General features: G+C 38.9%; 1 protein-coding gene across 18 annotated transcripts in view; it reads left to right on the top strand.

The window, feature by feature from the left end:
- The window catches only part of KIAA1217 (KIAA1217 ortholog), a 373,707-nt gene that overhangs the window by 289,054 nt on the left and 61,840 nt on the right, over window positions 1-22,813 (top strand). For 17 of the 18 annotated variants that reach the window (XR_009746054.1, XM_061468242.1, XM_061468241.1 and 14 more), the window contains 2 exons: window positions 3,413-3,611; window positions 7,996-8,089. Coding sequence is in view for 16 of the 18 variants with exons in the window: in XM_061468242.1 (XP_061324226.1) it covers window positions 3,413-3,611; window positions 7,996-8,089 (293 nt within the window). In the remaining 2 variants the exon portion in view is untranslated. Of the gene's footprint in view, window positions 1-3,412; window positions 3,612-7,995; window positions 8,090-14,537; window positions 14,832-22,813 lie in introns of those variants that run through there. The other variant, XM_061468249.1, reaches the window with a different exon arrangement.

The raw sequence follows: 22,813 nt of genomic DNA, 5'->3' as shown, positions 1-22,813 counted from the left end.
TAAATCCATTGTAACAGAAGCATAAGTGAAAGAGGGACTTCAGGGTGCTTGGAGATACTAACATCCATTGTGCATAACCTTCTTTCCAGCAGCATTGCTGGAATATGTACTGTGCCCTTACAAAAGCTATGCCTGAGTTATATTCTATTTCTTCTTGCTTTAATTCTCCATGGGAGTAATTTTTCAGCTGAAGGTAAAACAAACCTCAGAGCTGCAGCAGCTTCCATGAAGCTGGGCCTGTGGGTATTGCTGGTGTTCAGAGTTTCAACCAGGCAGTGTGTGGGAGAAAAATAATGTCAATGACTTAAAATAATGGATTTTGAGTCTCTTTATTCTGTCATGCTGAAACAGGATTTTTAGAAGAGAGCAGTTAGTTTTGTCAAATAGGAAATGCCCTGAAGCATTGCTATATCATGATACAGATCAAACAACTCAAGAGAAAAGGCAGTAGTATTTTTTAAGGGCATGTGATTTAAGGGAGTGTAAGGAAAAAAGAATTTATTATGTCTTTGAAAATGTCTTTTTCCTCTACAGTGAGACTGTGGCCAAAATATTTCTCTGAGTTCTATGTTAAAGCTGTCTGTTTTAAGGCATGATCTTTTTGGATAACATGAATATTTGCTTCAAGAATTCAATACCTAAAGACAACTGTAATTTTGTTTTGGATCAATATTTTGTGGAAGTATTGGAGGACAGGCAGAGTCAAAACTGTCCTGAAAATATTTAGACTTCTGTATAAGGAACATTTTTCAACTCTACTATTTCCTTTTTATTAATGGTTTCAGTAGCTCAATATTCAGCATGGTTTTAGTGGCCTGAAATGCAAAAAGTGCGTTTTCTGCATTCTGCACTAATTTTTAAACTGGGCAGAAAAGAGTCATGCACAACTGTAAAGCTGATATTCGAAATCTGTAATTTTAGCCAAAAAATCATTTTTTGCCATTTAACCCAAAAAAGTTTCAAATGCCAATATATGGAAGGTTCCATATGTTCTTCCTAGGAACTGAAAGCTATCGTAAAAAATGAACATGGTTTTGCACATCTTGGAACAGTGAAATAAGTGCAATCATTTAAAAACATAGAATCATAGAATAATCAGGGTTCGAAAGGACCTTAAGATCATCTAGTTCCAACTCACCTGTCATGGGCAGGTACACGTCCCATAATCTATGCTTGCTTAGGTTTTTTTTACGAATGTAGTTAGTTTCTGAATTCTAATGAATATTCAGCTGCATAGAATATTTGAATGAGCACTGAAAAGCCAATTTTACCCAGAAGAAATAAAGGTTGTCAATTTTTTTTTTAAAAAAGGAAAATAGTTGGAACTCATTAAATAATGACATTAAAAATAAAATTTGTAGGAAAATTCTCCTCAGTCTCTGAAAGAAAACTGGTTACTTTTTGGTCTGAAACAATTTTTCCAGCCAAAATAAAATGGGAGTTTGGAGTAGAATTCATTAAAGGTCTGATTGCAGTCTTAACAAAAGAAGAGCTCTCAGCTCTTGATAATAGTAGAGAAATGATGTTGACAGCTCCATTTTATAAAAGCAGCCTAATAACAAATAATAGTTAGGTAATGTTAAGTCGTCTGTTTACTATTTAGAAAAATTAACATCTTCCTTCCCTAAACACAAGCACAATTATCTACCCACTGATTGTAGGAACATCTGACGACGTAGGGCTCATTCCTCTCCAGCAATTATGGATAACACAGGGGCAAAAATACTTGTGTCTAAGGAGAAAGAGGGCTCATTTTAGATTAAAATGCCTTATTTTCATTAAATGCCTTTATTTTCTAGGACCTTAGCTTTTCCTGTCGCTTTTGCTCAGTGTTTGTATCTCAGCAGCGTGAACTGCCCATGCCATTGCTGATGACTTTCAAGCAAGAATCACTGACTTACCATCAAAGTTTTGTGATTTATTGAGATTTGGTGATGAACCTTTTGTTCTCAAACCTCCTGTTTGTATTGGAAGGGAGGGTTAGGGCTCCCTGACCCTTAGGGAACATATGGTGCATATGTAAAATATTGTGCCTAATTTTAGCCTACCATTGTTGGTTATTGGTAGATGCAAAGGCATGGCAGCGCCTGAAAATGTAATAAAGGCTTCAGCAGTTCAGCCTGAGTGCTGTCCTTCTACCATTGTGTGACTAGTCACATTCAACATCCAGTTCAGGGTGGGATGAAACTGCCAGAATTCAGTGTAGATGTTTCTGTAATAACTAATTCTTAAGCAGATCTGATATTGTTTTCCTTTTCCAAATGCTTTCCAATGGCTAGATAGCTCTTGAGCCATTTGTCTCTGGTTGTACCTCTCAGACAGCTGGTGGAAATACAAACTTCAGTAGTATTTTTACTGTCTTTTCTACATATTTTCTCTTCCATCTCATTCTGGACTGCTAAATGTCTGCAAAGTGGATGCACCAATGTATACTGAGGGCAACGAATTTGGAAAGCAGCTTGGCAGAAAGGAATTTAGGGATCCTGGTGGACACTAGGCAATGCGCCATTTCAGCAAAGGCCAGTGGTATCCTTGGCTGCATTAGACAAAGTTTTGCCAGCAGGTTGAGGGAGGTGATCCTTCCCCTCTACTCAGCACTGGTGAGGCCACACTTGGAGTGCCGTGTCCAGTTCTGGGCTTCTTGGTAAAAGAGAGACATGGACATACAAAAGAGTCCACTGAAGGGCCACAAGGATGATTAACTTAGTTGGAATATCACTGCTAAGAGGAGAAGCTGAGAGAGCAGGGATGGTTCTGTGATCTGCCGTTTCATTGTTTTTTTACACCACTGTAGAAGCTATACCTGCTCCAACTCTTATGGATGGCAAGAGAGTGAAGGCCTTTCTTCCTGGCACAATGCAGTGCGGTACAGAGACACCTGAGATGGCCCAGAAAGAGCACAATGTACTTTCAGAGATAATGCATATTGAATTGTGAATATAAAATTCCTCATGCTATAGTGGGGGTGTTGTTGGGTGTTAGGCTAAAATGTACAATTCATGTTTAAACAAAACTGGTTGCTATAAGAGAATAAAATTCTTCCTCAGCTGCTTTAAAAAAAAGTACCTTGTGATTTACTAACACTTTCTACTGCAGAGCAGACTTGGTGTATTTGGGATTCTCCCTTAGTCTTATTAGGGTAAACTTCAGATTTATCTAACTGAAGAACAGGCTTCTCAGCAAAGTGCAGTAATGGGCAAGCATATTTATCAAGGTACAGCCATATCACTGTTCTGTGCTCTATGCCAATAGTGTATTGAAAAGGAAAATGTTGTATGTGATTTATGAGTAAAGAATGTGAGCTGATTTTTCTCTTCTCATGAGCTTGGTCAATGTTTCACATGGACTTTGAAACCCAGATCATTACTGTGCACTTAAGAATATGTAACGTGCTATCATATTTTGCTTGTAGGTGTTTTATATCTTCAGTATGGAGATGAAACAAAGCAGTTAAGGATGCCGAATGAGATCACAAGCACAGATACAATTCGTGCCCTTTTTGTAAGTGCCTTCCCCCAGCAGCTATCGATGAAAATGCTGGAATCACCCAGTGTGGCCATTTACATCAAGGATGAGAGCAGAAACATATACTATGAACTGTGTGATGTGAGGTAAGTAAACATAGAATTACAGCTGTTGGGGTTGGGGTGGGCTTTTCTGTAGTGCACTTAACAGAATAAAAAGGAGTGGAGTTGATAAGTATCTGACAGAGAGTGGCCTGACACATAAAGGCATGTTCAGTGGTATCTGAGTAATACGGGAGGTCTGGTCTGACACTGCCGTCAGCTGTAGGTGCAGTATCTGTTGCACAAGACATTGATAAATGGAGTACCTTGTTCAAATATTCTTATAGTATAAACAGGTTCACATATTTAATATTTTATTGAATTCTAACTGAGACATAAATATTTAAAATATGGAACAAAAAATAAGCAATTACAGAAAACCTGTTCTTTTTCTTTACTGGTAGTGCAAAGCCTGATCCTTGTGAGCCTGAAGCTGCAAACGTGAATGTCACCAATATCCTCACAAGAGTGCCAACTATGCATCATCTAGCACTGCCAAAGGTGTGTGGCACTGGTGACCCCTGCTGCAGCAGCCCCACCACCTTCCTGTTTTATGTCAGGATGCAGCAAGTAATGCAGTCACTTCCCTTCATGAATTTAGAGCTTGGTCAGTAAATCATCTGACTAACATCTGGGAGCAAATTTCTATCCTTTATTCTGTGTGAGTGCAGCAGCTTATTTAGCCAGGTTCTGTCAGTCCTGATGTCCGTGCTCTATGAGCAGAAGGACCAAGTTCTCAGAGTCCCTAGAAAGTCCTAAGTTATGCAGCAGCAAAGCTCTCAGGCACACCTCAGACACGTTGCACTCTATAAATCTGTGCAAGAAAATATGCTAGTCCTTTGTGCCATCCTTTTCATAAGAAGTTACATGTTAAAAAGAATTGAACAGAGGAGCATAAGATGAAGGAGAAAGCAGAAAAGGTGTTTCATCTCTCCCAATCTTCCACTAGTGCAAAAAAATGATGTGAAAGTAAGAGAAGTGTACTGTCCACTGCTGCCTTGTTTGTTCTTGGAGGTCCTATGGCTGAGGTGCTTCTCCATTTCTTGTAGTTAAAAGAGCAAGCTGGAGCTTTTCTAGCCTTGACACTTCCAATTCTCCCATTCCTCAGTCTTTGAACAGTACTGCACTCCATTTTCTCACCTCTGCCTTGCTCTCCTCAGGCTGCCTATCCAGTGTCTTGTCATTAGCCAGCCTGTTTCAGTTTCTGGTTTTTATCTTCCTTGCTTTGCAGACCCCCACACCTCTGTTTGTCCACTGTAATACCTATGTTAAGACCCATCTGATTCTTTTGTATCATCATCATTCATCAGGTACTCAAGTTTCTTATACATCAGTCTATTCACAAGATCTGATCAAATGATTGAATCAAGATGAGGGTTACTATTTCTCTGTTGCCAGATTGCATTGTTGCCAACCATCATCTGGCTCATCAGCTCCTTGTGTCTCACTTTATCCTTCCATCTTCCCTTGAGTTTCAGACTAACAGTTTATGACTTCATCTCCTCCCTGCCCCCAAGAATATGGTTGTTGATTATCTTAATACCACTCCACCTTTTTTTCTCTTGCTCTCATTGCAGGCGTCACTCTGCCAACCTCAGACCTGGCTCAGTCTCAACATCTGCTTCCTCTGTTCCTATGCCTGTATTGTAGAGCATTTCTAGAGGAAATCCCATGACCCAGCTGACTTCCTCCATAACAAAATTCCCTTCTTCAGTTCTGCTACCCTTCTCACTAGGGAAATCCTAGCAACTGTGAATGTCTGTAGTTGGATGACATGAATCCTACCTCTTCTGTCCAAACTAATATCTTAGTCTTCTCTTTAATACAGTCTCATGGATGATTAGTTTCAGCCTAGCTTATGTTCTTCTTCATTAGGCCATCACAGTCCTTTTCCTTTTATTTTTTTATATTTTTAATCCCGGGGGACAAAGCACTATCTTTTTACTTAAGCCCATAACCTGGTCCTTTTCTTACAGTGGTTCAAGTCTTTACATCCAGTGTAGATTTCTGATTTTTTCTCTGTAACATCCCTATGGTGTAGCCTTTCCACATACTGAAGAAAACACTCAGCAACTTCATCAGCTTTTTAATAGCAACTGCTATAATGGTCTTTTCCGAGCAGTTGACACAGGTAATCTTGTTCACTCTCACCCATTCAAATGAAGCAACAAAGATGATTCTCCTAGTTTCATAAGCAGACTGTTTCACATGCTTTTTCTTTTCATTTGTCCTCTGGCTGTATCTTTTCCATCTCATTAAATATAAACTACTTGTCTTCATTATGAAGGCTCCTTCAAGCCCTCTTCAACACCATTTTTCATTTCTTGTTTAGTACCAAGTAGCATCTGCTTCCACTTGGCAAATAATGCCAACTTTTATTGTAGATGTCTTTAATTTTCTAACAAGTGCCTTCAAGCTCTCTCTTGGGCAGCCCTCTAATACACTTGGAAGGTGTCCTCCACAGACATCCGCAAAGCCACTACATTGGTCTCCTTCCCTCTCCTGGTGTTACACTGCCTACTCAGAGCATGCCTGTGGTCCCACAATCTGTTTATTGCTCTTCTGGCTGTAAACACTATGGGCTTCTCGTTTCTTTTTGTTCCCTTATCTTTCTGCAGCTATCCTGTTGTCTCTTTTGTCTTCTATTCACCTTGTAAGCTGGTGAAGAGGTGGTATTCCTGGCGTGTTTATGCAGCACACACAGATCAATGAGGCTTTTGAACATGCCAAGGATATCTGGGAGCTACAGTAACGCAAATAATAGAAATAATAAAAGTACAGTAATATATACCTGTTATCAGCAATGTTTATCTTAGAATAGCAACATGAGGTGAAATAGAATTCACCTCAGAGATCAAATGCCTGGTATTTTGGTGCTTTGCCTTGCAGCAGTGTTTTACTTTAAAGTGTCATGTTTCTACAAGAAATATTTATGGAGAATGCTTTTAAAACAAACTTCAGTTAGTTGAGGGTACCATCTCATAGCTGTCAGACAGAAAAGACAGCAGATACAATTTATTTAAATGAATAACGTACTGCTTCTTGAACTGAAGATGAGAGAGCTTGCTTTGTATTGAAAGAAACGTATTTCCAAGTCTGAGACAGAAAATGGTAACTGAGAATCCCAGTGCAAGTCTCAATGCGAAAGGGTCACGTTTGCAAGATGGAAAAGAGTTTGTGTTACCATAAATAATTGAAGAACTTGAACTTGCCGCAAGGTAGCTATTTTCCTATGCAGTCTACAAGAAACACTCATAAATGCTAAACTTCTCATCAGCCCTACAGTTCTTAAACAGAAGGCACTGATCTGTCTCTTATGCTGTGGGGTTTATTTAATAACTACTTGACATCTACACAGCAGCACAAGTTCTGACTAGCTACTCATTCAAAGCAATCACTGATTGTAATACGACATTGTAAGAAAGAAATTAGACCTGCCCAAGAATCTTTTCCTTCATTTTTAAATGATAATCCCAGTGATTAAGATCAGTTCACTAGACTTGTATCTGCACCTGGAGGAAAGGAATTCAGTCACATGTGTAAGTAAATTCTCTAGAGATCACTACTGGGAAATGAAAGGAATCATAGCTTTGAAAGGATGTGAGTGAGTGTAGATTGGATTTGCTACTGATTAAATGTGAACAAGAAATCAGCAGGACTCAGTGCGAGTGTCTAAATTGTAAAATTATTGGAAGGTAGGTTTTGAAACAAACCAGAAAACTACTGTCATCTAACCATTTCCTAGTAGCTGAAAAATTTGCTAATCGATGACAAAGTGTTAGATCCTAATAAAACAAAAATACTATTTTCTGGCTTTCCATCTAAACCATTTGTGAGGTAGCTTTCATTAAAACTTTTGCTTGTTTATTTGTTTTTGTAATTCCTTTTTTTTTTTTCCTTAAGACCTGTCTTTATTAAAGATAAAGTTTAGAGGAAGGATTTATTTGCTACTGAATTTTTAGCTTTTGTACATTTTTTTCAGGTTTGTGAACAAGCTGATAATTAGAATTGCCTCAAGAATAACTGCAGTTAGAAAGACTGCTTTTCTTTTGATATTTTGCTTCTCAGAATAGCAAAAATTCACGTAGGCTGAGTGCACAATAAAACATGTAAATATTAACTGAATCCTTTTGAGCGCTGTGTAAATGTTGAAGCTCTGTTGTCTTCAAAGTGTTTCACTCTATGGCAGGATCTTGAAAGAAACTTAACAGTATCTAATTTTTATGGGTGTGGAGTTGTAGCATAAGAATGATACTTCCCATGGGAAAGAGAATCAAAGTCGGCTTTTGTTTGTTTGTTATGGCATTTAGGTTTTTCTTATAGGTCCACTGCAGACCTACTCTTTGTTTGTTACCTGAATCTTTTGGGCAACAAAGTTAATAAAAAAATTACTTTCATCTGTTATCATTGCTGATTCTTTTGATTCCAGGAATATTCAAGACCGATCTTTCCTTAAAGTTTACAACAAAGATCCTGCACACGCATTTAATCACACTTCCAGAGCTGTAAATGGAGATATAAGGGTAAGTACTAGTGCTGTATTTGTACTCCTCTTTCCTCTAGCTTTTATGCTAAATTATTAAATTCTTAACTGTAGTATGTACAAAACAAATCATAAAATCAAGGATATATATATGATACATATACAAAAGAGAGAATTGATAATGCTTACTGTAGTATTTCTTAACTGCTTTGCTTTTTCCAATTACTTGCCCTGAGCATTAACTTTTTTTGTTCTCTTTTACAATGATTAAAGTATGTAAACCAAAACGTAGCTTTTAATTACTTATTTCAGATACAGACAGTGCTCGGAGTTTATACAACTTCTTATTTCATGTTTTCAAACCTTGTATGCTGAAGTATGGCATGGTGTTAGTTCACTCCAGCAAGGCTTCAGCATGAACTGGTTTGCAGTGGCTGAGCAGATAGATGTACTTTCCTTGGAGTCTGTTGAAACATATTGTAAATGATGGGTTCAAATAGGAAATTCTGATAAATATCCATTGTGCTGTAAATGGTTTTGTCTTTTTCTAAAATTTTCTACCTATACTGAACAAAGACTGGTATATTTGCTTTTTCAAGTAAACATTTTGTACTGGGAGACTATGCAGAAAGCATTTGAAGCATATTCAGTTTCTCTCTGTCACTGTCCCAGTCTTTCGCTGGACTGTTATCTCCCACCTTGATGCCAAGAAGGCAGGAGGTGCAGCTGTGCAGGACCTCTTCCAGTGTGTTACCCACAGCTAATGTTGCAGCAGGGGGTGGTGTTGAGATTAAACAAACTCATCTTCTCCACACCCATCCTAGGTCTGTACCCAGGAAATGGTACAACCAAATCAGCTTGATGGGGCCAGAAGGGAATACCACTACTGTCCTTCCTGCTTTGTGGCTTTTATGTGTGCTCCAGAGCTGATTCAGCTGAGCAGAAAATTTCCTGTGAAGTGATTTGCTTAATTGTTGATTTCCTTCTTGGTTCCGTTATCAATTCTGAGCATGTCGCACTGCTTTATTATTAATATTTCATGTAAGCACTTCTGCTGCCTCAACAGTTAGGTCCTCATTATTTTAGGAAGATTGCAATAGTTTATTTACAGGCACTATTCTCAACCACCTTTCATTTATGTACTTCAATTACGAAATGTCCTTCTGATAGGTCAGAAATCTAATTACTTGATCATCCGTACTGTTGCACACACAACAGTGGAGAGCAAATAGACATGCTTCAAATGGCTGATGTGATAGGTGGATAAGGAATTGGCTGGATGGTCACACTCAAACAGTTGTGGTCATTGGCTCGATGTCCAAATGGAGATCAATGACAAGTGGTGTTCCTCAGGGGTCAGTACTGGGACCAGTGCTGTTTAACATCTTTGTCAGTGACATGGACAGTGGGATCAAGTGCACCTTCAGCAAGTTTGTGGTGCAGTCAGCACACTGGAGGGCTGTCATTCAGAGGGACCTTGACAGCCTCAAGAGGTGGGACAGTGCTAACCTCATGAAATTCAACAAAGCCAAGTGCAGTGAATGTCCTGCACCTGGGTCAGGGCAATCACAAGCACATAAAAAGGCTGACCAGAAACTGGATTGAGAGCATCCCTGATGGGAAGGACTTGGGGGTGTTGGTTGACAAAAAGCTCAACATAAGCCAAAAGTTCGTGCTTGCAGCCCAGAAAGCCAACCATACCTGGGCAGCATCAAAAGGAGCTTGGCCAAGGGAACTCATTCTTCCCACCTATTCCACTCTTGTGAGATCCCACCTAGATTAGTGTGTTCAGCTCTGGGGCCCTCAACCTAAGAAGGTCCTGGACCTGTTAGAGCAAGTCCAGAGGAGGGCCACAAATCTGATCAGAGCTGGAGCACCTCTGGTATGAAGAAAGGCTGAGAGAGCTGGGGTTGTTCAGCCTGGAGAAGACAGGGCTTCAAGATGACCTTATAGCAGCCTTCCAGTGCCTTAAGGGGCCTACAAGATAGCTGTAGATGGGGCTTTTTACCAGGTCATGTAGTGATAGGTCTAGGTAGAATAGGTAATGGCTTTAAACTGTAAGAGAGTAGATTTCAATTAGATAATAGGAAGAAATTCTTTACTGTGAAGGTGGTGAGGCACTGGCACAGGTTGCCCAGAGAAAATGTGGCTGCCCCATCCCTGGGCAGTGTTCAAGGCCAGGTTAAATGGGACTTTGAGAAAGCCGGTCTAGTGGAAGGTGTCCCTGCCTGTGGCAAGGGGGCTGGAGCTAGATGATCTTTAAGGTCCTTTCCAACTCAAACTATTCTATGATTCTATGATAGCTTTTAGTGTCTTCTTTAAGGTCCTGACATTATTCAATTATGGTTATATTCCTGTAGCAGTAACAGGATGTAGTCAATGCATCTCTTTCATATTTGAAGGCATGGCATAATATCATTGTCCATTATGACATTAACTCATGAAACTATTTCACTGTGGCTTTATAAATTTATCCTATACTATTCTTTTTCCATGCACAGTGGATGCTGAATATAGCTACTGAGGCTTTATTTGTGCTCTCTAGACCTGTTTTCAGATATGGTTAATTACTGTGTTAGCTACATACATTCAAAAGTAAAGATTACTTCTTTGGCCCTCTGCCAGGCATTTACTGCCTAACAGAGTTGTTTTAAACACAGGTGCTGCTTCTGTGCAAAAAACTGTAATAATATCTATTTCTCATTTTAAAATATATGTTGTACGACAAACATACACGCTTGACATCTCCTGATTATGGCTGAGTTATCTTCCTTTGGTCATAACTCAGAAATAATGGTGACACAGTGATTACCTTGTCAGAAGTGGTGGTTTCATGGTAAAATATTGTATTTTTCCCTGCTGAAATGCCAAAGGTGCCATTTTGAATTTTTGTGCCTCCAACAAAACAGTTATTTTCTCATATGGCCTTTCCTTTGCATTGGCAAATTTCTAGTCTTTCTGGTCTGAGAGTTGAAATCGAAGCCAGGATGTTCATAGGGACTTTGTGGAGAAACATGCAAAAAAATCTTCCCTTTGATCTGTGTGAACTTCTGCACTTCAAAGTTATGAGCATGGAAACAAGTGATTTCTTGAGCTCTGGAAATAATGAAACCTGTTTGTCTAAGGATGTGTGTCTTCTGGTTGGGTTCTTCCTTTGCAGCAACACTTGGATCCTAACCAAGGCTCTTCCAAAGTAGAGAGTTGTAATAGTGCTCTCCCTGATGCTCATCCTCCAGTGTCTAAAAAGGTGGAGTACACACTGCAACTTTTCTTCTGTTCGGCAGAAGTACTGTAGGGTGCTCTCACAAATCTCTTGGTAGGGACATAATAGTCTAATGGTTTCGGCACTTTGATTAAATCTGGTTTAAATTTGCCTGCAGATTCACAGTTTAGTAGGTTGGGGGGGGGGCACCCACCAATAAGCAGATGGATTATCTATAACTCTTTCCTTAGCAAATCAGATTAAAGGGGATGGAAATGTGGGGGCAGTAAGAAACATGTGCATTTTATGTATTGGTATTGCATGGTGCCCAAAATATTGTGGAAAATCCTTTGCTTCTCATCCCTCCTTTTGTGTTTATGCATCTTAGCATTAGGTAAGTTGATGTTCTTTTCTTTCATGTGATATGAGTGCTAAATTCACTACAGTGGGAAGTAAGGAATAACTCTGCATCATGGTTAACTGTTTCAAAAAAACCTACAGGAAAGCAATTTATTGTCAGACTGGTTGAAAGAACACTATTTAGAATATGATGAGTTAACTGTTGTAAGTACATTTTTCCATGGTGATGCTGTGAGTGTGGTTGTATCTCCTGCCATATGTGAGTTACAGCTTTAGTTTTTTGAGGTTTGGAAAAGTTTTGTCTTTGCAGATTTTTCTACTGTTTGCCTTCTTGTCCCTTTGGAACCTTTATCCCTGGGTTTGATGATGTTCAGGCTTCTATCCATGTGATTTATAATCATTTCCATGTAACAGACCCAAAATAATCTCAGAAAATAATGTTAGCTGCCAGCTTGGACACCTGTTTTAACTACCAAACAGATGTGAGACCTGTATAAGAATTGGCAGTAACACTTGAAGTATTAAGTATTATCCATATGGACAAGAAGACTCAGAATGTGCAAGAGGAATATGGGATCTGTCAGATTCAGATCTCCTATCAAACCGCTCAGCTTTCATGTCCATTAATTCTGATTTTGTGGTCTTCTGTTTCATGTGTTTTTCTGAATCGGTTGTGTTTGAAAAAAGGGATTTTGCTCAGTCTAAGCAAGCTCTTAAGGACAGTTTCTCTTCAGATAGGATTCTTCGAAGTTCCTTACTTGCCTGCTGATAACTGTGCCATGGCCATTTACATCTTGAAGAGCATGGTTTGGTTGACAAGTCAGCCATGCTGAATGGTGGTCAAGCAAGAGGTAGTAGCCACATAGTGCCATCTCCCTGAATATTTGTGCTTTTCTGATTTTTGTTACTCCTTTCCCAAAATGTATGCTGAAAATCTGTAGCAGTTTTCTTTTGAAAAATGTATCTTCATGGTGCTGCGTTTCATTAATCCTTTCCCTGAGCTTGTAACATTTACAGCACTTTTTAGCTCTCTGTACAACAATACTTTCTTCTGACAAAATACTGTCTTGTATCCAAATGTTTAGATGAACTTTTTATTCTCTCTGGCATTGTTTTGAATTCCAGTGTAAATGCATGTACACAGCCATGCTGGTCTATGCTGTTAGAATTAATGTGATTTGTGGTTTACGTAGACTTGAAGGGGAAGAGGGTTTCTCAGACTTAACTAGGTGTAGGGTCCAGGTTGCCTGTCTTCTCACATTCAGGAAGGTGTATGGATTGAAATCAGTAGATGACACTAAAGAACTGACAGTGGATTTTGTGTGTTGCTGAATGAATTGAATTCCTTTGAAAGTGTCACAGCTCCTTTTATCCTGGGCTGTTGCTGTGAGCCCTGGTGACTCCAAGTGGAAGTGATTCCCCCACCAAATGTGCATAGCCTATATTCTATCCTCATTCCCTAGACCTTCCTTTTATGGAGTGGCTAAAATGGGAAGAATCCTAAGTTACAATCTCCACCTTCTGTCATTGCAGCTTGTCTGCATTCCTGGTGTCACAGTTGGATACTAATAATGTTGGTTTATGCAGTAGTTTTTGGGCTTCATCTGTCTGCCAGTTTTGAGAATCGTGAGGGAATTTTTACTTTATAACAAACCAGTGGCTGTTTTGCTTGGCAGTCTTTCTCCTCCCAACCACCTGCCCTCAAGTCTGTGGGTTACACTTTGTTTTAAAGTGTCCTAGACCCACCATGGTTTTGCTCGATTCCCTGACTTGCACAAGACCTTACCAGGTCAATGCTTTGTCCCAGGCCTTTGCTGGTGGGCAAGGCCAGAATATCCAAAGAACGCTTGTTGTGGCTGCTGTTGTATCAGGGTACACTTTGGGGTGATTTGGACTTTTTCTAGAGACTGTTTCTCTAGTAAAAACATTAGGGCAAGTTGAGTCAGAGCTGAGTTGGAGGGGTGGGGGTACCTGGAAACAACATCTAGGAGTTAGAATGGCAAAAAGGCAATGATGTTGCTGGCAGCAATAGGGGTTTGGGCTGCCAAAGTGAGAGGGGATGAGTTAAGATTAGTTATACAACAAAATAAGACAAACATTTGATAAGTTTGGTAGCTGTTGTGCTGAATAGCTTTTATTAATGAAATTAAACAACAGCATCTTTTCATTTTGCCCCTGAAAGTGCCTGGCTAGCAGGTTGCTAATATTTTAACACTCTAGAGTTAGATGAAATTTGTGAACTTAAAAAATCCCTACAAGTGCTAAAACCCCTCAAACAGCTCCCCAAGTATTTAAAGCATTCAGGGACCCTGAAATTCAAGCTGGCTTGCAGGAAAGATAGAGATAATACGAGTAGGATCATCCTTCTGTGTTCTTAAGGTAGCTGTAAACATACGTCCAGCTTCTTTGAGGTGTTTAACTAGCTTCTTTTCATGGGATTGTGATCTTAACATCAATAAACACAAAGCTGCAAATGCTGCCAGAATTACATTTGTTCATTGCATACTACAGCTAGAAAAATATAACAGCTCCTTGAACTACGTAGAGGTATTTAGAACAAAAGTATTTATTGGAAAAGAATTCAAGCAATAAATTGAGTAAATGCATTTTAGTGCTAGGATTGCCTATAGGAAAGCATTTATATAAGTTGCCATGTGTTTGCCTTACTGATCCTATTACTATAAAACTTTGTTTTCTTTTGGGAAGGAAAAGAAAAAAGAAAAAGCAAACACTAATACCTCTATTATCTGATAGAGACCTTCCAAATGATACAAATCTCATCTTTCCTGCTGTTTTGCTGTCTGCTTTTTCTAATGCTCTTTTTGTCATTGAGAGGTTATGACAACATGAGCCATATTGTATTTATAAACATCACGTGTTTCCTTGATATGACTTGCAGTGTCTGCCAAACAGAACACATGGAAGAAACATTTCTCATTAGCTCAGCATTGGTTTTGGTTATACTGATTTCCGGGACAGGAAAAATGCCTTCCTTACTCAGATTTAACTTTCATACAGTAGAAAGCAAGCCTCTGAGTGTCCATGAAATCTCTTGAACAGAGACGCTGCAGCTCATTTAGCCCACATACTTTGTCTGGGGAAAAGAGAAAAAGCAGTTTATTTTAAAGAGAAGATGTAATGGCATGTATTGCTGAAATGAATTCTGAATTAAAATACCTGCCAAAGCCATTTAGAAACGGAACTTAGCAAGACATGTAAGGTAAGATGATGCTTATAAATAATGAAAAATATCTAATTCCTTTTCTTTTTTCTTTTGTGGGTTTTTCTTTTCCCCCAAATGAAAAGATATTTTCATATAAACTGGGAATTAGAACAATGAAAACTGTTTCTTCTTCCTTGAGCCATATGAGAAAATAAATGTTTAATTGCTCTCTTAATCACCAAACTCTACTCTCAGATTTTATGTCTAGTTTATGTATTAAACAGTTATTTTCCAACTTGCCATTACAAATCTTGCTGAGATTTGAACAAAATATGTAAAAGAAGTTTCTGATGTTGTGGATTTCTTTTTTTTTTTTACTGATTTTTACTGCTTTTGCTTTGAAGGGGTTGTCAGTAGTTGCCAATTATTTATGCAGCTACAGAGCTGCAGACACTGAGAAGTAGCTGCATCAAATCAGACTGTGATGAAAGACTGTAAATGTACCTGTTCTCTTTCATTCATATGTCCTTTGATATACAATACCTATTCCTGTGTAAATTTACTGGGAAAGTGGATAGAGTTATAAGGGAAAATATCTTTTTTTTTTTTATTTTAGCTACACATAAACCGATATATAAATCTCAAATATTTTCTGGCAAAAACTCAGTCTGTTTAAAGATGCAGATTCTGTGTTACACTTGGATGGATACTGGTTGTGGCTTTTTTAATATGATGGCTATGTGCTTTGGTGTATTATATTTATTTCACAAACATCATGTGTTAGGAATTTAACTAGATAGATCCTATTACTATACCAACATTTTAAAACATATCTTTTACAAAATATTCAAATAATGAGGATGGATTTTAAGTTTATACTAAGCTGGCCGTTGAAAAAAAGTGTCATGTTCTTGATACTGGACCATCCAAGGAACATGAGCTTGCCTCACCCATGCAGTAATCTTACAGTTAGTATAAGAGGAGTGTCATTTGGTAGATAGCACAAACCTGGAAACTCCCAGAGTTTCGTCTGTGGAAACAGATCAACTTGCAACCACAGTGCAGTTGTTTTAGTGGAATTTTTAGGGAGCACGTTCTTTATTTCCCAGTAACAGGCCTGTATTCAAGCTAACCTGCCTCTCATGTTGAGGTTTGCTTAGAGCTTGCCCTGGAGCTGATGAAGTTACTTAATAACAACACATGATCTTGTCTTGTGTGAAGGTCTTTTCTGCCCTTCATTAAAATTAGAATTCTTATCTCTCACGTAAGTCTGAGGTTCTCAGGCAAAGCTTTCACTGCCTTCAGTGGTAGCTTGCCCTGAATAACAACGTAAGGATTGGATTCAAGTCCATTTTTATTGTCTGCTATTTTCTGGTTTTATTCTTGCTTCATCTCTTTTTACATAATGTTTCCTTGTTCCAATTCTTTAGAAGTTTTGCTCCTTTTTTTTCTTCCCTGCCCTTCCTTTTAGTAGAACAATTTGCACTAATTTGGCTGTTTACTTGAAATTCTTAAGTAGCTGACAGAGTCAGATGTTGCCAGACCTCCCTAAACATGCTGACAGATGATAAAAATGCTCATGGCTGTGACCTCCCTTATTAGGAGGGGATGTCCTCCATTACCTCCTTTGTAAACCAGGTAGCTTATCTGAACTGCTGGAGTCCTGTAAGCCAAAGTCCAACCAAGCTTTATGACTTCCAGTAAGTATTCCAAATGAGCTGTTACTCAAACAGGAGTTAAAAATCACTTTGTGCAGGTAGATGTTTTGGTACCATGTTTCCTAGAACCCAAGCAAGGCTAGAAGACATAGTTTTGATTTTCTTTGCTTCAAACCTGCCATCTGTTTGTCATTCAGGACCTTAGCTTTCCCAAGAAATTTTTTGCATATCCAAAATGTAAAATCATGACCCAAATCCTCTGCTTTCCACTGAATCTTCACTTAAGTACATTATTAGTTACTTGCCTCTAGATAAGACTAATGAATGCTAAAGAAAATTAATTCTGTCCCTATCTGCCTTTTAACAAAGACGAGTTAAACCAGTACCTGATGTCTGGGAGAACACAGCTACATATCTGAGGACTGATTCTTCTCCATTTTGGATTGTACTTTTTCTAATAAGGGCTCTGGAAAACTAATCAGACTTCTGAAAATATGAGCAGTAAAAATATCTTTTCTTGGATGCATGTTAAGATCTAGGGTTAAAAAAAGCCTCAGCTGGCAAAAGCAAGACAGTTGCAAATATCAGCAGGCAAGAGGAATCCATGAGAAATGATGTGATGCTGAAATTATTTTTTGTGTGAATATATGCCTTTCTTACATCATTGCAAATTAGATTTCCTTGTGACTAAGTCCAAAGACCCACAGGGTGTGCTGGGTAAAGGGTTAGTCCCACTGTTTCTCAAGATTTACTATAGATATCTTGACCCTGGTAAAATAGGTTGTTCACTTCAGCCACACTGACCAATTTGCATATTTTTTTGGTTTTGGTAGAAAGAAGTTAAATGAAAACATAGGGCTCAAGCAGTGTAGAAAGAAGTTTGTTATCTAAGACAACTCTTAATTGAGGCACTGATAGCACTTCTAACCTTGCAAAAGATGTACTTAAAACTGTAATTACTGCTGGGCTTTACAACTGTGAGATGCTGTGCAGCTTGGATATTTACGTTGCAAAATTCAGCTGTATATAAGGCTTTCATGGCCATTTCTCCTGCTGATACTGCTGACTCCTAAACTCAGCACAGCAACTTACTTCCTCTGATTTGCTATGTCCTCACATTGGAAGAAACAGAATACCGCAGGCACCAGGTGTAAACACACTTCTTAGGTCTTAACTGTCAGCTCTGTTTTATAGCATTTTTATATTGTTTATATCCTAACCTATTCTATGTATCTGTAGCAGAAATTGTATTTTGACTTAGTTGCTTGGTAATGCCAGATGAAACGAAGAGCTATGCTTTCCTTTGTGTTCATTTAACCATATCAATTTATTCAGTTTTATTTGGCTTCAGCGCAGTGTGAAGAGTATGGAACAAAAATAAGGGCCGAGTAGTTAGCCATAAAGCCATGCATTTATTTTGATTTATAACAGTATTTCTAAGAGTATTTCTTTTTTTAAAGAGCATAAATCTGATATAGAGCACATTTAAACCAAATAAATATGCTGATCTGTACCAGAACTGTACATGTTTGAAACTATTCCTTTTTTGGAAAAAAAACAACAGGGATGACCCCATCAGTTCAGTGGTGCCCTGAGTAAGTGTTGAAACCGAGACTAGTTTGAAGGGTTTGGCTTCCTGCTTTGGTGGTGGCTGTCTGTTATGTATGTGATGTGCTTGATCTCTTCAAGGAGAATGGGGAGAGGAGAAGAAATGCTTGCCACATCTTCATGAATTACACAACTCCTGTTTGTTCTCAGGAAATTCTACCTAAAAAGCATCTGTGGAAACACAAAAGAAATAAACAGTTTGAAAGCAAAAGAAAGAGTTGGTTAGAATGCCGCACTAGTTATGAAGGGTGTCATCATTTAACTTTAAAAAAAAAAACAGTAACAGCTTTTATATGTTCAGTCTAAACAGTCTAATAGCTTATGGGATGGGTGGGCCATACTATACTGATGAGATAAATGTGGATGTTGGCAAACCAATGATGTAATTATGTAAATCCAACCTTTTTAGGACTGAAATGTGTTATGTTTCAGTGTGTTTATATTTTTGTAATTTGTGATAACACCCTGAAAAATCTTGGCTGAAATGCCAAGAGGTTTCTTAGTGTACTCACCACGCTATTCTGTTTGGAGAGTACGCTAAAGAAGCATAGGAGAATCAAACATGAGAGATTTGTTAACTTCTCTCTGCTTAATTGGATAATTTTAACTTTTTTTTTTTACTCTCAAATTCCATTTGTTTGTAAGAAATGAAATACACTTGTAAATATGCAGAAATGAGTGCCTGTTCACTGATTTAGATGTTTCCTGTATTTCCAACCAGGAATGAAGTAATGCAGAATGGTAGCAGGCTGATAGCTCAAACAATGAAATGTTGCTGGAGGAGTAAACCACCCAGAGGCACTGCGATTTCAGTCAGGCCAATGCAAAATGTGCTGCATCTCATGCATCATTTTGCTCAGGTTGCCTAAAGTGTGGCTAGGCTGGAAGCTCTCATGGGACTTCTCTGCGTCAGGCTCTACATGGCTTTATGCTCCCTTCCTTTCCAAGCAGAGTTCACCAGGCATGTCACTGAAGTTGTCTCATTGACCACTAATCTGTGACAGTGTCACCTAGGGAGTGTCAACAGGTTTAGTACAGGTGTAACCAGGCTAGCCCAAATATAAAGCCTGCTCCTCTAGCTAGATTTAAGCTGGTGCATGTTATAAGCTCAACGTTTTAAGGCAAGAAGTGTAACATTGCTTTCCCCTTATCTTTCTGTTGAATTCTTGGTTTATACCTGAAAAAAGGTGGTCTTGGACTAAGAATGGCAAGAGCAGTTGGACATTATGATGGCCAAAGAGCCCTTGCTGCAGAGATGCGCTTGGGGTCATAAGTCTGTGGTCCGGACATTGATAACATGATAGAATTGATACAGGAAAAAGTTTACTGAGAAGTAAAAGCTGTGTGCACATATGCATGCACACACATACAGGTGACAAGTCTCATCACTTGTCAGAGGTTGGGGGTGATTTCATCAAACCAGAATTTTTGTTGTCCCACACTAATGACCGACATGTACAGAGCGTAAGAGCCGCCTCAGCATTCTCTCTCAGCACTCAGTCCCACCATATGTTGAGTCTCAGAGATGGTGCACTAAAGCCTGACTTGTAAAAAGCTGTTATTTTCAGCAGTGTCTGAAGGGTATGTAGCTGTTTTGAACCTTAATTACATCTTCAGTGGAAAAGGCTGAACTAAGTGGTAGGTTTCAAAAGGCATTTGTCACTTTAAAGTGCATCTCAAATATCTTTGTTTTGAATATGAGAGTGGATTGCAAAGGCAAGTGATGGTCGTAGCTTCTTTCCCCTCAAGCATTCACAAGTCACTTCAACTGGCATTTACCCGTAATGATCTGCTCACTTCTTTCCTAAAAACCATCCTCATCATCCTCATGTTCTGACCACCCTTGCCAAAACCCCCACAAAGCCTTGGAATGTTAAAACAAACTAAGAAGTTTATGTTGGATGTATTTTGTTCTTTCCTCTTCTCCTTCCCTTCTTCCTCTGTCACTCTCCCACGCTTGCTGTGATAGACTACAGCATTGTAATAAGAAGAACTATTGCAAAATTGTTTAGTCTTAAAGAAAATTTGCATTAGTTCATGTTTTCCCATTCTCATTGTTTGCTCATTCTTTCATTGATTTTTTTGTTTTTGTTGAATATTTCTTCATATGCTACAGTCTGTTTAATCCCCCTTTTTTTTCCCACCAGTGCCTCACCTCCTAGTTTAGGTCTTCTATTTTAGTTGAGGGTTTTTTTCTTTATTATTTATTATCCCTTTCTTATTTCCCTATTTAGTTCTCAGCACTCCATCTCTCATCTCTCTTTCATCTCTAGACTGTTTCACAAACTCTTATTACTGTCCTTCACCTTGTCTCATTCCCTTTTTGTTTTGTCTTTTTTTTTCTTTCTTGTGTAGTCTTACACTCAGAATTCCCTATTACCTTCTCATGTAATTCTTTACATAGCCATCTCTTCCAGTGTCATAGAATCATAGAATCATTTAGGGTAGAAAAGACCTTCAAGATCACTAAGTCCAAGTCGTGAGTTGTGTATTAGTTAATGTTTGCAGCATATGACTCCTGCTATTTTTTATTAATATTTCTGCATTACATCTGGACGAAGCAGGAAGAAGTTCGTGCTACGTACTCAGTCCTCTACATTTAGGCTTTAAAAAATTTTGGCAGAAGTAAGTGCTAATGGTAGGAAGAGGAGAGCTTCTATATTGGTCTGTTGAAGAATAATATTTATTACCAGCTTCAGGCTAGAGACCCTTAATTCTTAGCTCAGTCAAACAGAAACCCCAGGCCAGGCTGCATCCACCCAGCTGCCATTATCCCCTCTAGTTACAGTATCTCAGCTTCACTTACAAAGAAGAAAAGAAAGGGAAAAACCGGGATGAAGAACAGAGCAGAAAGTGAGCTAAATGAAAAGACAAACAAGTAAGATCACCAGAGACAATTCAGAAAAAAGTCTGATCTTTATAAGCTTAGGGTAGAAATTGCTGCCCACTGGAGCCAGTGGCAGGAGGCTGGGAAAGCCAAAGAGCATCTTGCCCTAGCTGGCTGTAGAGGGTGTGAGCTGACTCTGGAGGGTGCCTGGCTGATTGTCTTAATGCAATATTAGATGAGACAAATTCTCACAACTAATAGTGCTGTCTTAGCTTTTGAGAGGTGCTTAATGCATATATGCCTGCGACACATACTGTGATACTTTCCTATAGCTAGGAAAATCTTTGTTTAAATCAGTACAGAAATGAGGGGGAAGCATGAGGTTTAAATTACAGGGTAGAGAGACAGACTGCAGACCTGACGTAATAGCTCAGTTTTGCAGAACCTTCCTCATGCAACTCCAGTGAGAGTTGGCTATATTTGCTCTTGTAAACTTAAATTTTGAGAGGCTTATGGAGTTTCCAGCACAGGATTTCCCACTTTTATTTGCTTGCCTTTAATTTTTGAAATCCCTAAAAATCTAAAATTCCTGATTATGTTGGTCTGCCATCACCAAAGTATAGACCAAAAATGTACTGCTGGTGTGGAAAACATGTATGTATGCATGTATACATAATGTAATCTACATATCACAATGAAGCACTGTTCTCTTGGAGCTTAGATGCTCACCTGTGGGCTGGTTCAAAGGCTTCGCATGTAGATTGCTTCACACTACCAGCTCCAGCTGTTCTTCTGAATATGCTGCTTTGCCAGCAGTGAAGCCGTAGAGCTGCCTGTCCCTTTTATAGTGGTTCAGTCTAGCTAGTACTTATGTGCTTTGAGGTGTGGGAGGGCTTTTTGTTTGTGTGCATTTTTTTTTTTAAGAACTAGGGAGCTTGGAATGAGTATAAGAGAACTTTATGGCGCTTATGTGTACACCAAGGCATATTGGTTTTACTGCATGCTTTTGGAATCAGTAAACAGAGGGAATAACAAACAATGTGTATGTTTAGGAGAAGATAGTGTAGTCTGTACATAATCTCAAATCCCATATGTCAGGCAGCCAGAACTGTTCTGTTCCCTCCCTGTTTGTTTAGCTTGGCCTCTCAAATTCAAAGAGCTTCTGTAGGATTTTTCAGTCTTCAGAGAAACACCACACACATCTTGTAGGTATAATAAATATGGGCAGTGAGCTGGGGAGCTGATGTGGGAAAGTTGAGGCCAATTTGGAAGAGTTATTCATGGTTGTGGAGAACAGTGTGGAGTGCAGCGTGGCACCGGTGCAGCCTGGCTGGGTGCTAGTGTGTATGTCACCTTGGTGCCTTTGTGAAGGACAGCAACTCAGGGGTCTGTGTTCTGAACCTCAGGGGTCAGGATTGGATATGACCACTTTTTTCTTCCTCTGCTGAATGTCTGAAGGCAAAGCTAAGGGTTGGTATCTCTCCTTTCACTGCAGAAAGTAGATAGCCACACTGAGAGGTTTCTGTCATGGTGCCTGCCTAAGCAGATGGAAGAAAGATGCTGATGGTGGTTCTCCAGGTACCTTCAAGAGTCTTGTGTATCAGAGACTGCAGATTTGGGAGATTGTGCATACAGGTCCGTACACAGGTGTTTGTCCTCCTAAACTGTTAGTTTCTTGGATCAGAATTAGAAGCTGGATAGGCTATAGAACTGGTGGGGTGGCATGAAAACTTTCTTGGCAAAAAAAAAGAAAAAATAAAACACACCCAAAAAACCAAAACCCAACCTAAAATAAAACAGGAGAAATGCTTCTTTTGTAATACAGCTGTAAAAGTATTTTTATAATATAAATATAAATAATAAATAAATAAATAAATAAATAAATATAAATATAAAAAACTTTCAATTTGGATTCTGCTGGACTTCACTAACTTGTTGCATTTAAG

Source organism: Pezoporus flaviventris, unplaced genomic scaffold, assembly GCF_033815535.1.
Source record: "Pezoporus flaviventris isolate CSIRO_AGI_PZ_B2104156 unplaced genomic scaffold, CSIRO_AGI_Pfla_v1 ptg000047l, whole genome shotgun sequence".
Classification (NCBI taxonomy): domain Eukaryota; kingdom Metazoa; phylum Chordata; class Aves; order Psittaciformes; family Psittacidae; genus Pezoporus; species Pezoporus flaviventris.
This window is presented reverse-complemented; position numbering and strand designations above follow the sequence as displayed.